Source organism: Chiloscyllium plagiosum, unplaced genomic scaffold (genome assembly GCF_037043375.1).
Source record: "Chiloscyllium plagiosum isolate Xiang-an unplaced genomic scaffold, Cpla_swu_hap1 HiC_scaffold_14, whole genome shotgun sequence".
NCBI classification, from domain to species: Eukaryota; Metazoa; Chordata; class Chondrichthyes; order Orectolobiformes; family Hemiscylliidae; genus Chiloscyllium; species Chiloscyllium plagiosum.
This window is the reverse complement of record NW_028270152.1, coordinates 40,004,922-40,020,670: the sequence shown is the minus strand read 5'-3', so window position 1 is coordinate 40,020,670 and position 15,749 is coordinate 40,004,922. Positions and strand designations below refer to the sequence as shown.

At 36.6% G+C, this 15,749-nt stretch overlaps 1 protein-coding gene across 22 annotated transcripts in view; it reads right to left on the bottom strand.

The window, feature by feature from the left end:
- The window catches only part of slmapa (sarcolemma associated protein a), a 258,658-nt gene that overhangs the window by 63,229 nt on the left and 179,680 nt on the right, over positions 1-15,749 (bottom strand). For 12 of the 22 annotated variants that reach the window (XM_043708133.2, XM_087994339.1, XM_087994342.1 and 9 more), the window contains 3 exons: positions 13,817-13,876; positions 7,577-7,657; positions 6,579-6,638 (listed from right to left, as the gene is read on the bottom strand). In XM_043708133.2, the coding sequence (XP_043564068.1) occupies positions 6,579-6,638; positions 7,577-7,657; positions 13,817-13,876 (201 nt within the window). Of the gene's footprint in view, positions 1-6,578; positions 6,639-7,576; positions 7,679-13,816; positions 13,877-15,749 lie in introns of all 22 variants that reach the window. The other 10 variants (XM_087994334.1, XM_087994332.1, XM_043708129.2 and 7 more) reach the window with 1 other exon arrangement.

Genomic DNA, 15,749 nt, shown 5'->3' with positions numbered 1-15,749 from the left:
CTTCAATTCCTACAGTCCACATGCTGTAGGTAGGCCCATAGTGCACTTAGAGAGGGAATTCAAGGATTTTGACCCCAGTGACAGTGAAGGAACAGTGATATATTTTCAACTCAAGACTGGGGAATGGCTTGAAGGGGAACATTCAGGTGGTGTCCTTGTCCTTCTGGATGGAAGGTGGTGTCTAAAAATCTGTGTGTATTCCTGCAGTGCATCTTATAGATAGTACACACAGTTGCGACTGAGTGCTGGTGGTGGAAGAAGTGGATGCTTGTAGATGAGGTGGCAATCAACTAGGCTGGTTTGTTTTGGGCAGTGTCAAGCTTCTTTAGTATTTTTGAAGATGCACTCACTAGACAAGTGGAAAGTACTCCATCGTATCCCTGACTCATGCCTTTCAAATGGACAGACATTTGGAGTCACTAAGTGAGTTACTTGCTACAGAACGCGAGTCTCTGATCGCTCTTGTAGCCACTGTATTTATATGGCCAGTCCAGTAGTGCTTTTGGTCAACAGCAAACCTCAGAATGGTGATGGGGAGGGATTCACAGATGGTAACACCACTGAATGTCAAGGGGTAGTGGTTAGATTGTCTCTTAGTGGAGATCATCTTTACTTGGCATTTGTGTGATATGAATGTTACTGGTCAGCCCAAGCCTGGATATTGTGCAGGTTTTGATGCATTTGAATACAGGCTGCTTTTTTAACTAAGGAGTTGTGAATGGTGCTGATCATTGTGCAATCAATCATTAATGAACATCCCCACTTCTGACCTTATGACAAAGGTAAGATTATTGATAAAACCGCTGAAAATTGTAGAGCCTATTGACACTACCCTGAGGAACTCCTACAGAGATGTCTTAGAGCTGAGATGACTGATTCCAAATCAATCTTCCTATGTGCCAGGTGTGACTCCAACCAGTGGAGAGTTTGCCTCTGGTTCCCACTGCTTCTGGTTTTGCTAGAGTTCCTTCTTGCCACACATGGTTAAATGCAGCCTTGATGTCAAGGGCTGTCATTTCATATCACCTGTGGACTTCAGCTCTTTTATCCATGTTTGAACCAGGGATGTAATGAGGTAAGGACTGAGTGGTCCTCGCAGAATCTAAACTGTGCTTCTAAGTGAGCAGGTTGTTGCTAAACAGGGGCTGCTTGACAGCACTGTGATGACACCTTCTGTCACTTTACTGTTGATCAAGAATAGACTGATGGGGCTGTAATTGGCTTGGTTGGATTTGTTCTGCTTTTTGTGTACAGAACATCCATAGGGAATATTCCACATTGTTGGCTGGATACCAGTATTGTAGCTGTACTGGAACAGCTTAGCTATTGGTGTGGCAAGTTCTGGATTTCAGGTCTTGTATTATTGCTGGAATGTTCGTATGGACTGTACCCTTTGCAGTATTCAATCCTTTCAGCAGTCTCTTGATATTTTATGAAGTCAATTAAACGGAATGAACACTGGTATCTGTGATACTGAGGGCCTCAGGAGGTGGCAAGATGGATCATCAACTCGGCTCCTCTGGCTGAAGACTATCGCAAATGCTTCAGCCTTATCTTTTGCACTCATGTGCTGGAACCCTCCCATCACTGAGGATGGGGAAAATTTGTAGATTCTCTTCTTTCAGATCATTGTTCAATTGATCTCTCACCCTGTCTTAAAACACATTTCCCATTCATGATAACCCATACCACTTTATGCACAGTACCAAGTCCTTGGCTCCACACACCCTTCTTGTTAACTTATGTTCCTCTCCCCATCCCGATAAAACCCCAAATCTCCTTTGCAACCCAAAGCTTTCCACTCCTCCCCATGGCCCATTCTGGCTGCCATGCCACCTATACCCCTCTCTCCCAACTCCATAACTCCACATACCAACTTATGCCCCTCACTCATCCCCATAACTCTTCTATACCCTATGCTAATTTTCTATAAGTTCAAGCCACTTGTGTGCCACTCAACACACTTTGCCCTTCGTCACTAACTCACCTAGCATCTACTGTGGGCAAAACATGCTGACTTGAACAAGTTGTGCCAACTGATGATATTATAAAAAAAATCTTATTGATAACATATCATTCAAAAGAATTCTTTCAACTGATCTCTTATAAAAACATTTCTCTTCTATAAACACTTGGAGTTGGCCATCAAAATGCTTACTTAACAGGCACCCCATTATGAAAATTATATGTTGGGAAATCAGTCCTATAATGGATTATGTAAACAAGCAACTGAAATACCTAGCACTGATTGTTTTCAACCCTTACACTTTTGTTTCAAAAAGTAGTTATTTGACAGTTTGTTAGTTCCAATGGATTTGAATACTTTTTGGGATAATGCAAGTATTCCTTTCACAATCCCAAAGGGTAACCGAAACCTGTGCTGATGAACTTTAAACATTTTTTTGGAATAATGCATGTATTCCTTTAACAATTCGAAATGGGGCGCATACCAGTTATTTTAGAGTTCAAATCTTGAACGACAGGCACATAAATTTTACTTTGTGAATATGAGGGATTTTAATGATTAGCATGTCTGTATTTCTGGAGCCATGACGCCTTAAAAACCAATCTGAGAAAGAGAATTGCTGACTGAATGTATTGGGAAGGTTTTAACAGATGGCCAAACAGTAAACACTGAAGAACTTTCATTTCAGTTAGAGTCAGGGAGTAATTTTTTTATATATGGGGGAAAAACCCATAGTGTAGGAAGCTTTTGTTTTCAGTTTGCAAAATCCCAGTTGAAGTTGGATGTAAAAACAATTCCTTCTGAAGTAAGGTGATAATTCAGAAGTTATGAAACAAGTTGCCTCAGCATAAGGATTATAATTTGCAAGTTTCAGACCCAAAGTGTTTGGTTAGAACTATGAAGGTTATATCTGAAGCTGAAAAGGTTTAAACTCAGTTGTATGAATATGCAAAGAAGAGGAAATTAAAAGACAAAGTTAATTTAATCCAATAGATGGGATTAGAGAAGTGCTTTTTCTCTAGTCTTTAAGTACTGTACAGTGATGGTGTTGAGGCATATGAGATTGTATTTTTAATTGTGATTCAAAATCTTTCAAATTGCGTTATATGCAAATAGCTGGATTTATTCTATTTTATCTTTTCATTTGCATAGTAAACTCCTGTTGTACTGTTAAAACCAGGCGTATAACATTGCTTGCTTGTGTTTCTGTGAAAGATCAACATGTTAAATAAACAAGAGTGAAATATCATCTATAAAACCAGATTTCAGCCTGGGATCTCAGCACACTAAGCCTGCCCCTGAACTCACCCCATGCAATCCCACCTCTGACTTAGAAATCTATCACAGTTTCTCCAGTGCCATTGGTCAAAATCCTGAAACATCATTCCTAACAGCATTGTGATGTATTGACCCCAAATGGATTTCAGGGGTTCAAGGCAGCAGTCCACTGCCACCTTCTCAAGGCAATTATCAAGAGTAATAAATGTTGGCCCAGCTGAGCAAAACCGATATTCCCTGAACTAATTAAAACAATGCCAAATCATACCCAAAGAATGTCCTACCCAGCAATCTAAATGAACTTACAAAGCTTAGACTTGCTCTGTTTTAGCAGGTCTAATGTGAACATGCAAAGTTCTGTGCAAGAGATGCACAAATCCCACTTGAGGGGAGCTAATGTTTTAGATTACAAACTGTTTCATGAAATGCCCACCTCTAAAACCTAGACCGAATCCATTCCGCTCTTCACGAAATGGGAACTACCGTGATTTCCAGCCATTTTGTCATCCTGGAAAGACTCTCTATTGTGACAGTAATTTAGGTCAGTATAATCGTGCGCTCCTGCTTCTAAACTTACTACATAGGGAGCGGGGACACTGTTTCAAGATTAATAACAGCAATGTAAGCAATATAGTCAAATCAAATAAAGTGTCAAATTAAAATCAAATACAAGCTAATTTCATCCGATCCATCACTGATAGCTTCTTCTGATCCATTTGGATGACATCACATATTTTTAAATAAAAATTTCTCATTCAAATATTGTATGTTCTCCAAGGATATATATGGTTCCTGTTTATTTTTCTAAAATGTTACTGGTTGAAGGTCCGTAAGTAAAACCATTTAATAAACCGTTACCAATGTACTATTTAGGAAACAGCAACAGAAGCACATAAAAATGTTTTTACAAACTTAGCATAATACTTAAACTGCTTTATTCAAGAACACTATATCATTGATAAAACATTCCAATACTGGATTGACTTTTAATAGATGTTTTGTTTTATGGTGACAGAAATTATAAAAATAGAGTGACTGCTGTATCCGTGGAATCAGCTTCCAGGGTTTGAGTTTTCCGCGATTTGCCGCAGCCCGAAAATACTATATAGAATATTCCAGAACAAGGAACTGGAGGCTGCCAGGAAGGTAAATTTCCCATTTAAATGAATGGGTTTGCTACTATCTGCGGTTTTGGGCATCTGCAGTAGGTCTTAGAACATACCCCCGCAGATACGGTGGGGGGGGGGGGGGGGTTGGAGACGGTTTGAACTACTGTACTGATACACTTCTGATACAAAAAAGCTGTCTCAGCAGAGTCAAAATCTATCCCATAACTTTCTTTTCCAGTGCTTACCACAGAATTGCAGATTATAAGTCTTCTAATTAATCCCCTCCTCTTAAATAAATACTTTACAAAATAAAAGTATCAAGGCGATCAAACATTCATTTCTTCATCCTATCGCTTGAACACATTTTCATTGGAGGTATTTAAAAAAAAAATCTTCAGTAGTTACTCGTCACATTAATTGGATTGCATTGTTCAAGTCATCACAATCAAGATGGCTGCTGTGTGTTTTTAAACATACTTGAACAAAATCCCACACCTTCAAATGTAAGGAATGCGAATGCATGGTTTCAGCATGGTACAAGAATGGTATTTTGGAAGTAGCAATTGATAAAAGTTAATTATATTGTAAACAGTGGCAATCAAGATGCATTATAACTCAAAATTTTTAAGCAATGCAAAAAGATTTTTTATTTGAAACGAATGAAGGAAGTGAAGGCATTTTAATTAAAATAAATTATTGCTTTTCTGCAGAATATTTGCAAACAGCACAAATAAACAAAAGCATATTAATTTAGATATCATCACAGTACATAAAGTTGTTCCCATCAGTGGTCTGTTTTAACTTCAACCAGATGACAACGGTATCTTTGAACATGGTGTGAAACAGAATCTCACTGTATTATCTATCAATTGTCCAACATTTTATTCTTTTCAAACAGGATTTTCACTGGGCCAGATTATCTAATAAAACTAATTGATTTTTAAAACTTATAAAAATTCTAAATCTAAAGGTTTCTTAATAAAAAACACTTTGCTGCTCTAAACTATTTCAATGATGTCATTTTTCCATAATTAAAAGAAACGCATACGTAATTAATAATCTCCAAAGAAAATCAAAATAGATATCAACAAGAATAAACCAATGCCATGTGAGAATTGGATCTTTGTGCAATTCGACAAATCATATAATCCTCTTGAAAGCATAAATGTAACAGCTAGACTTGAAAATTTATATGCACAGTACGAGCAAAACAATACTCATTGATATGCTTAAATATATCATTAACAGCCAAATAGTTATAGGATGATCATGCATTAAAAAAGGTTATAAAAGGAAATGGTTAAACAAATGAACTGCACAGTAGAAGTCCATATATAGTCAGAAAGCAAGCAGCCTTCTATCACTGGTTGAGCTTTAACTGGCCAGAAATAATCACAGGTGGCTTTCCTCCAATCTCCAATGACAATTATAAAACACATTGTACATCCGCAAATAATAATACTGTTCATTTGTACTAGTAGGGCTGTTTCAGTCTGAGAAAGTGTTTAGTTGTATTCCAATGAAGGAAACATTTCACCTAATATCTTCATATTCTGTTGCAGTCAAGGTCTTTTCGAAAAATCATGTTTATAATTCAGATTATAAACATTTTTGAAAATCAAATATTGTCCTGAACAGAAAACAAAGTTGTGTCTGATGATGCAATAAATGAATTAAACTTCACAATATGACAACTCTTATTCTGAACACTAAGTGTTGGAGTGTTGGAACTGGAACTAAAAGCAGGTGAAGATGCAGAACAGTTTGAATACACATTAATTATTGCCTTTTGCACATACAATTCTATAGGGAAGTAGTATGAAATGAGTTTTGGATCTATTTACTGGTGTATCAAATATGCATAATGGTGTAAGGAGGACAATAGGATAACCTTCAATTGATATCAATGTTCAGAATTTTTTTTGAGAGAGAACACATTAATTAATTCCTAAAATTAAAATCTTTATCCATGAATAAAACTTAATCATTGAAAATGTAAACTTCTGCTGTGTGAACATTACTCATTAAGATGATTTATCTATAGAAACGCTAAAGGCTAACTTAAAGGAAACAACGTAAAACTATGTTCCATTAAGAAAATGAAGTGATAATTTATCAGTGATAACTACTAAAGTATTCAAGACAAAGAGCCACTTCTAGAATGTTTTACATTCCAGTTAAGACTAACATAAAATACATTAGAAAAATGGAAAACAAAAAATTACCTTTTAATAATGAAACTTTAGTTAAAGATTCATTCAACTCCTGTTCATCCATTTGGTAATCTGTTTTTAATTTAAAAATAGGAGTTTAAGCTTATGCAGTAACTGAGACGGTACATCATTTCTTACATACTATCAGAACCTCCTGAAAGAACCATATGTCACAGTAAAACCATGTGTGATCTAATGAGTGGTTAAGATATATAGCAACATTAATAACTACACTTGCCCCTGTCGAAAGCATGCACAGCAACAAATTTTAAGCAACATGCAAAGTTCTGAAAACTATGTATTGTTAATTTTGAATACATATTTGGCAATGACCTATGTAATGCTTTGACAGCTTTATTAAGTTTATAGATTTAGAAAGAACAACAACAGAAGGAAATTGTTTGACAAAACTAAAATTTGTTGCAGTTTGAGTTTGTATTTAATAACTGAAACGTTTTAGAATTGAATATGCATTATGCAAAGCCATCATACAAATGCATATTTCCATAATTTTACAGAATATAAAGAGTCTGATGTTTAAGGAACTGTAAATAATTAGTGACACTTTCTGTACAGAAAGGGATTACTGCCAAATCTTACCAACAATCCAAATAAGCAAACATTTAAAAGCAAGTGGAACCTAACTGAAAGACATGCCCTGTCCAAATTTAACTATGTTAGTTATTGACCTATTTTCTAACGCAAGTAAGCTAAATAAATTCCAATTCCACTGAAGTGAAAAGAAGCATAGTAAAACTTCAGCAATAATGGAAACAATAGAGATACTTCATTTTAATTTTGGTGTACATATATGCGCACAATGTAAGGTTCTTTCTAAATCTATTTGATAGAATTCTATTTTAAAAATCATCAGAATATGACACAATACAATTTAACAAACATGCACATTAGAAATTTAAATTATAATAAATTTAAATTAAAAAAATATGCAGCAGTCTTTAGCAGCAAAGGTACCTTTGCAGTTTCATTGAATAATCCTATTAAATTACCTGTAGTGTCTTCACTGCTCCTGTCCTTACTTGGGCTAAGTGTGTCAGACATATCAGATTCCTTTGCTTCCAGTTGATTTTCTGAGGAGACAGAAGAGCCCACTATAAACATGGGGGTGCACAATAACTTCACTGTTTAACACCACATCATTAGTTTTTCTTTCAAAGTTGACAATTGGTAGCAAATTTAAATATACAGAATTAAACTATCCATTTCCTAAAATATTTAAAACAACAGATAGAATTTCTCATTAAAATAACTATATTTAAAAATAATGCACATGGGAACTCCCAAATGTTCTCAAAGGTTTGGCAGCTTCTATTATATTCCACAAATGGTCATGTAATCAAGCTGAAGCTTCAACTCAGGACACAGCTGCCTGGCTAAAATAGTTCATGCTTTTTTAGGAGGGGATAAGGTCATTTCCTTACTAATCGGTGAATTCTTCAAAGTTAGCTGTGCTTACCAGTGTTTTCATATTTGGCCATCGAAGAGAGACAATGCATTATAAATTGTTTTATTATTTCTTGAATGTTGTTGTAATTTTAAATTAGGTCTCAATTTCTTAAAATTCTTTGCATAGCTTTTCATAAGCATCATACATTTTATAAATCATAATTTACACAAAAACTAACACTGAATCTCTGGGTTGATTTTTGTTGCCTTTCTTTCAGCACATGCAATATGAATAGAAAGCTTTACAGATGAGTGGTGCAACAATTAAAGCATTGTTTAAAAAGCTTTCAACATCTGTCTTCAACTCTTTCAATCCCTATTCGCATATGTTTATCCATTTCTTCTTTACTACATTAATTATGAATTTACCATGTTTTGATCTTATAATTCTAGACTAAACATAACCCTTTCTGTAAACAAACACATGCTACTGTCCACTTTCACAACTGGACTTGTTATGATTTAAGTGCTGCTTCAAAAACTGATCATTTGAACAAAGCAACTAATTCAATCATTTGATTTTTTAAAACATAAAATAGAACTGAGATAACTTGGGGTGACTTATAATCCACTATATAACTCCTGAATCAATGTTGTCCAGAAGAATTTCAAAGTTTTGCAAAATTATAATGATCAGGTTGCCATTTTGATACAAATACAAAAGATATGCAATATTAATAAAACAAAGCACATGTTTGAAAATAGTATTTAAAACATCAGCAATCATGACTCACTGAAACAGATGGATTACAAAACCCTATTGAAGCTGTACTCCTTATTCTGATACAATGCAAGACTGCTGTACATACTCTCAAAGGGTGGTGATAATCTGTTAACTGAAGTATTCTGTTTCTAACACCGAGCTCATATAAATAGAACTTTTTCAAGAGTAAACTGTTTTTCCTTTGGACATGAAGAGGGGAAGGAATCAACAATCTCAACTCTTGGCTTCTGCGCTGACTCCTGCCTTATATATGCCCTGTCATTTTGGACCAAAGGATTTGGGCATTTAATAAATCTTTGGATCATAATCAACCTTCTGTAATCTCTTCCTTTAGAATTGATCTATATTGATTTAAATTGCTTGTTTCAACAAATTTATTAGGATGAAATCTAAACACTTTTTGGTGCTGTTGCACTATCACTTAAGCACCTCAATTAATTTGCAAACCTACTAGCTAAAATGTTAATACCCTATGTCACTAGATTCCTCAAGAAACTTTCAAGAGCAATTGGACCATTATCCTTCTGAATACCACGAAAGCCCCACAGATCTAAGTGCATTGTCACTAAATGGCATTTAAATGGAAGGAGGACAGGGAAGACAACAAATGGCAAACCATATTTTTGTTAAATTGAGTAAATGATTTCCAGGTTGCTACCATCCTGACAACAAAACTGAAACCATAAGCAGAAATACAAAGGTAAAATACTGCAAATGCTAAAAATTGGAAACAAGAACAGAAAAAGCTGGAAATATTCAGGTCAGGTGACATCTATGGAAAAAGAAGCAGAGCTAACAGGTCTGCTTGATGACTCTATCAGATTGTTTTCAACAGATGCTGCTTGACCTGCTGAGCATTTCCAGCATTTTTGGTTTTATTTCTGATAAACATAATCACGTAGTGACTGATACAGTCAGTTCTGGTATAACATGGTAGTTCTGTTCTCGTGCAATCCCGTGTTATAAGAAAATCGTGTAATAGCAACATCATCTAAACTAATGGGGCCGAATCACATTATAATCAATACATGCTTTAGAAACAGTGTCCCCAATTCATCAATCGTGTTAACGCAACACGTGTTATAGCAGAACGACCTGTATAGGAATTTTGTCTAACAGCAACATGATCGAGTCTTTTTTACTCAATTAGGGATAGATGATAAATGGCAGTCTAGTGAGTGACACTCACCTGAAGGTCACAGTTAGAAAACAATTTGGCATTTTATGCTTCTAAAAACATCAGTATCAATACACATGTCTTTAGCCTATAAGTTATGCTAAGAGCATACTGGACTAGATTGGCCTAAATAAGCATTTACTGGCATATTAATAACTATAAAATTAAATTCATATATGGAACAGGTTTCTTATTGAGTTCACAGAATAAACTGCCAGTTTAGATTACCCGTATTTTCAATCAGATTTCTCCAGTCTCGCAGTAATTAGGTGGCCCAATTCAAATCATGAACAATATCTTGTGGTTTGCTATTCCTCCGAAACATCTCCAACCCCTTGTTGCTGACCTACTAAACTGAGCCTGTATAAACTATAGCTCATCCACAACTACATCACCACCTTTTGTTGCAAATTTACAGCTCAGTGCTGATACCAGAATTTCTTACATTAAAGATAATAATAAACTTAAGCTGCATAGATGAAAGAGAAGTCATTTTGGAGAAAAATACTTCATAGACAAACAATACATGATTTAATGAAAGAAACTCATTAAAATCTCATTTCCCTTTTGCTGTTATTAGGGTATGCGATCCTGGTGCTTTCCAAACAAACATTTCAATAATTCAGCCATGCAGTTTTTGCTTACATTAACCTCTATACTACCACTCAACTGTATGAGCATTCCCAAAGCAAAAGCTAGAGTGATTCCTAAAATGCTTCCCAAGTTTTACAGAGTATTTATAGCAACATTGCAAATAATTCAGTATTGTATGGCTCTCGAAGTGAACAGGGTCAAGTCACCACATTTCTATGACCTATTAGTTATGTGACGTACATTTTGTATAAGACTGACCTAAATGAGCACTTATTAGCAGAGATTAATGATTATAAAATTAAATTCACACATGGAATAGATTTCTTGTTGAGTGCACAGAATAACTTGCCAGTTTAAACTCTCTATATGGAGAAAGTGAGGTCTGCAGATGCTGGAGATCAGAGATGGAAATGTGTTGCTGGAAGGGCTAATGCCCGAAACGTCGATTCTCCTGTTCCCTAGATGCTGCCTGACCTGCTGCGTTTTTCCAGCAACACATTTCCATCTCTAAACTCTCTTTCTAGCTATTTTAACACTCAATCGTAATGACATATTTCCACAGAAAAGGATAGAAAGTAACAATGATATCACAATAATGTCAGTACATTTAAAGTTTACCCAGAATAGGACTGGTTCAGTAGATTTCTTAGTGCAGAAATTTCTCCTCATCTCAGTATAAATTTAGGAATGCAAGCAATAGTGCATTCAATCTGCTCTGAAATTGTTTTAAATTATGACTAATCTGTACTTCAACTTGTTTCAAGTGACAGAAAGTTCAGTAATCGCAGCACACAAATTGAAGGTGATAGGCAAAACAGCCTCAGATGATATTTATAAAGTATTGAGAGCGTGTTACTGAGATCTTGAATGCACTATTTTAATTAGTAATGTTTGATAGGAATTTCACAACTAAAATATTTTAAAGACAGAGTTATAGGGCTGTAGGTAAAGAGCAGGGCAATGGAACTAACTTTAGCTTCTTCTAAGCTCAACCAATTAAGATGTTTATCTTAATTGCACAGACAAATAAAGGACTTCATAAATTCCCAAATTAAATTTGCATTCATAGTTAGATGACAAATACTTAACTGAGCTCTAAATGTAATTAGTACATTTTATTTCACACACCGTTTCCTACCACATTTCCTAATCAGTAAATTCATACCTTCTAACAGAGAAATCAAATTTTAATTTTGTGCATCAACAACTCTATTTGTGGGCTACGTAACAATACCAGGAATTCGGAATATAAATAATGATCACAGAAAAAGTGGTCGCAGTAAGTGGATTTCAAGACAAGATATGAATCAGGAAACAGTGAATGGGGATAAGGAGTTCTTTCTCAGGTTAGCAACCTGTGAACAATGGGGTTCCACAAGGATCAGGGCTGGGACTACAACTGTTTATAACATATTACTGCCTTGATGGGAGGAAGCGAATGTACTGTGGCCTAAATTGCAGACAGCACAAAAATAGGAGGAAAGGTAGGTTGTGAGATAGATACAAACAGCTTACAGAGATATTGATAGGTTAAATAAATGGTCGAAAGGTTGACAAATGCAGTATAATGTTGGAAGATGTGAAGATGTTCATTTTGGAACGGAGCACAAAAGAACAGTATTGTTCAAATAGGGAAAAGTTGCAGAAAGTTGCAACACAAAGGAACTTGAGCACAAAACAAATAAGGCTAGCACACAGGTGCAGCAGATATTCAAGGTGGCTAGTGAATTGTTGGCCTCATTTCAAAGGGAATGGAGTAAAAGAGTAGGGAAGTCTTACTGCAGCTGTTCAAGGTGAGATCAGATCTGGAGTGCCATGAACAGCTCAAGGGAAGACATTATTTCATTGGAGAGAGTTCACAGAAGGTTTGCTAGAATGATCCCAGCATGGAAGGATTGGCTTGTGAGCAAAAGTTAAATTGGTTGGGGCTCTACTAATTGGAATTAGAAGAATGAACTCATTGAAACATATAGGACTCTTAAAGGACTTGACAGGGCAAATGCTGAGAGGATTTTTTCCCCTTATGGGACAGACTAAGACCAGATGGCATTGTCTCAGAATTAAGGGTTTAAGATTTAAGTCTGAGCTGAAGAGGAATTTCTTTTTTCAGAGGATGCGAATCTTTGGAATTCTTTGCCACAGAGGACAGTGGGGCAGAATTCTTTTTTTTTCAGGTTGAGATGGATAGATTCTTAATCAGTAGGAGAATCAAGGGTATATGTAAGAGTAACACAAAGACGGGGTACTGGGCTAATGGTCGGATACTTGGTAGTGTGGATGAGCAGAGGGATCTTGGTGTCCATGTACACAGATCTCTGAAAGTTGCCACCCAGGTAAATAGTGCGGTGAAGAAGGCATATGGCGTACTGGCTTTTATTGGTAGAGGAATTGATATCCGTAGCCCTGAGGTCATGTTGCAGTTGTATAAGACTCTGGTGCGGCCGCATCTGGAGTATTGTGTGCAGTTTTGGTCGCCATACTATAGGAAGGATGTGGAGGCACTGGAACGGGTGCAGAGGAGGTTTACCAGGATGTTGCCTGGTATGGTAGGAAGATCGTATGAGGAAAGACTGAGGCACTTGGGGCTGTTTTCAATGGAGAAAAGAAGGTTTAGGGGTGACTTGATAGAGGTGTACAAGATGATTAGGGGTTTAGATAGGGTTGACCATGAGAACCTTTTTCCACGTATGGAGTCAGCTATTACGAGGGGGCATAGTTTTAAATTAAGGGGTGGTAGGTATAGGACAGATGTTAGGGGTAGATTCTTTACTCAGCGAGTAGTGAGTTCATGGAATGCCCTGCCAGTAGCAGTGGTGGACTCTCCCTCTTTATGGGCATTTAAACGGGCATTGGATAGGCATATGGAGGATAGTGGGCTGGTGAAGGATCTGCGCAACATCGAGGGCCAAAGGGCCTGTACTGCGCTGTATTTTTCTATGTTCTATGGAGAAGGGCAGGAAAGTGGATGTGAGGAGTTTCAGATCTGCCATGACCTTACTGAATGACAAAGGAGGCTCAGGAGACAGACAGCTTACTCCTGTTTCTATTTCTTATGACCTTATTAAGAAAGTATGAAAATCTAGAATCCTGGATTCCGCTAGCATTGAACCCAATAAAAACCTCAAGTCAAGAAAAATAATCAGATTATAACAGGTAAATCCATTCCTTTCCAGGACAAGGGAACGGGGAGAAAACAGTCAAGTGAACTTGATTCAGTTTAGCATCAAATTTCTATTATCGCTTAAAAAAATTCTCTATGATAACTGAAATATATGAAATATACTGAACCTTTCAATAGCTTTGCTTCTTCTGAGCCTTTGGTATGATGGTCCTCTGCTATAAGAGTGGCTGTAAATAAAAGGAAAATGTCAGTATTATACAAATCTTTAAAGTTTTGCACTAAACCAGAAGAATATATTTAGCTTGATTATACAGAAAATAACTTTTTTGATCCTACTCAGAGTAAAAGGTAAAGTTTTGCACTTTGGCACGAAGAATAGAACAGCTGATATGTGGGGCATGAATCACAAAAGGCTAGCATCCAAGTTCTGCAGGTAATAGGGAAATGAAATGGGATGTTGGCCTTTATTTCAAAGGGAATGGAAAACAAATACAGGGAAGTCTTGCTAAATTTATACAAGGCACTCATCAGACCACAGCTGGAAGATTGCACAATTTTGGTCCCCTTCTCTCAAGGGAGATATACTGGCATTAGTTGAGAAGGTTTACTAAGTTGATTCCTGGAATGGAATGATTTCTTATGAGGAGGAATTGAATTAGTTGGTCCCGTACACTTTGCAATTTAGAAGAATGAGCGGAGACATGATTAAAGCATAGATTCTTGGGGAGTTTGACAGGATAGGTGCGGAGTGGCTGCGTATGGCAGATTTTAGGACCAGAGGACAGAATCTCAGAGTAAGGATTTGCCCATTTAAGGCAGAGATAATGGGATGGTTTTCTTTCAGAGAATGGTACAGCCCTCTATGGAGACTAATAAATGTAGCCCCAACACCAAAGGCTCTTATTTTATTCATGGCCTTATGTGATACCTTGTCAGTACCTTTTGGAAACTCAAAAATATTACATCAACTTTATTTTTAGTTATCTTTATTTATCATCTTTATTTATATGACTTGCTACCTCCTCAAAGAATTCTATAAATTTGTCAGGCATAATTTTTCCCTCTGAAACCATGCTGAGACTTTGCTTGATTATGTTATAAATTTCTAAATGCTCCATTATTACATCTTTTATAATGGACTCTTAACATTTTCCCAATGTCAGATGTTAAGCTAATTTGCCTATAGTTACCAGTTTTATTCTCAACCCCTTTTTGATTAAATTGGTTGCATTAGCAGTTTTCCAATCACTTCAGACGGTTCTAGAATCTAAGGATTCTTGGAAGATTACTACCAGAACATCCACTAACTCTGCAGCTACTATCTTTAATATTCCTGGATGCAACCCATCAGGTTCAAGAAACTTATCAGTTTTTCAGCCCCATCGCGGCACGGTGGCACAGTGGTTAGCACTGCTGCCTCACAGCGCCTGAGACCTGGGTTCAGTTCCCGCCTCAGGCGACTGACTGTGTGGAGTTTGCACGTTCTCCCAGTGTCTGTGTGGGTTTCCTCCGGGTGCTCCGGTTTCCTCCCACTGTCCAAAGATGTGCATTTCAGGTGAATTGGCCATGCTAAATTGCCCGTAGTGTTAGGTAAGGGGTAAATGCAGGGGTTGCGCTTCGGCTTGTCGGTGTGGGCTTGTTGGGCCGAAGGGCCTGTTTCCACACTGTAATGTAATGTAATGTAATGTAATCTAATCTAATCTAAAATGTAATCTAAAAAATAATCTAATCTAATCAGTTTCCCAGAGTACTATTTTTTTCCCTAGTGATAGTTATTGCGGTATTTCCCTTGATTATTTACAATTTATTCAACTCTTAGGCCATTTCCTGGTTTCAAATTATTATTTCCACAGTCTCATTTACTAAGGGGTCTACGTTCACTATGGCCTCTCTTCCTTTACATGTATCTGAAAAGTGCTTGCTAATTTACCTTCTCCACCTTTATTACTTAGAGATCATCTTTAATTGGTTTTAAAAACTTCCCTAATCCTCTGGCTTATCATTTTTTTTCTCCTTCAACTTATACTATGTTTAACTTCCTTGGTTAACTATGAGTGGTATATCCCCTTCCTAAAAACTTGCTTTCTCACTCAAATATTT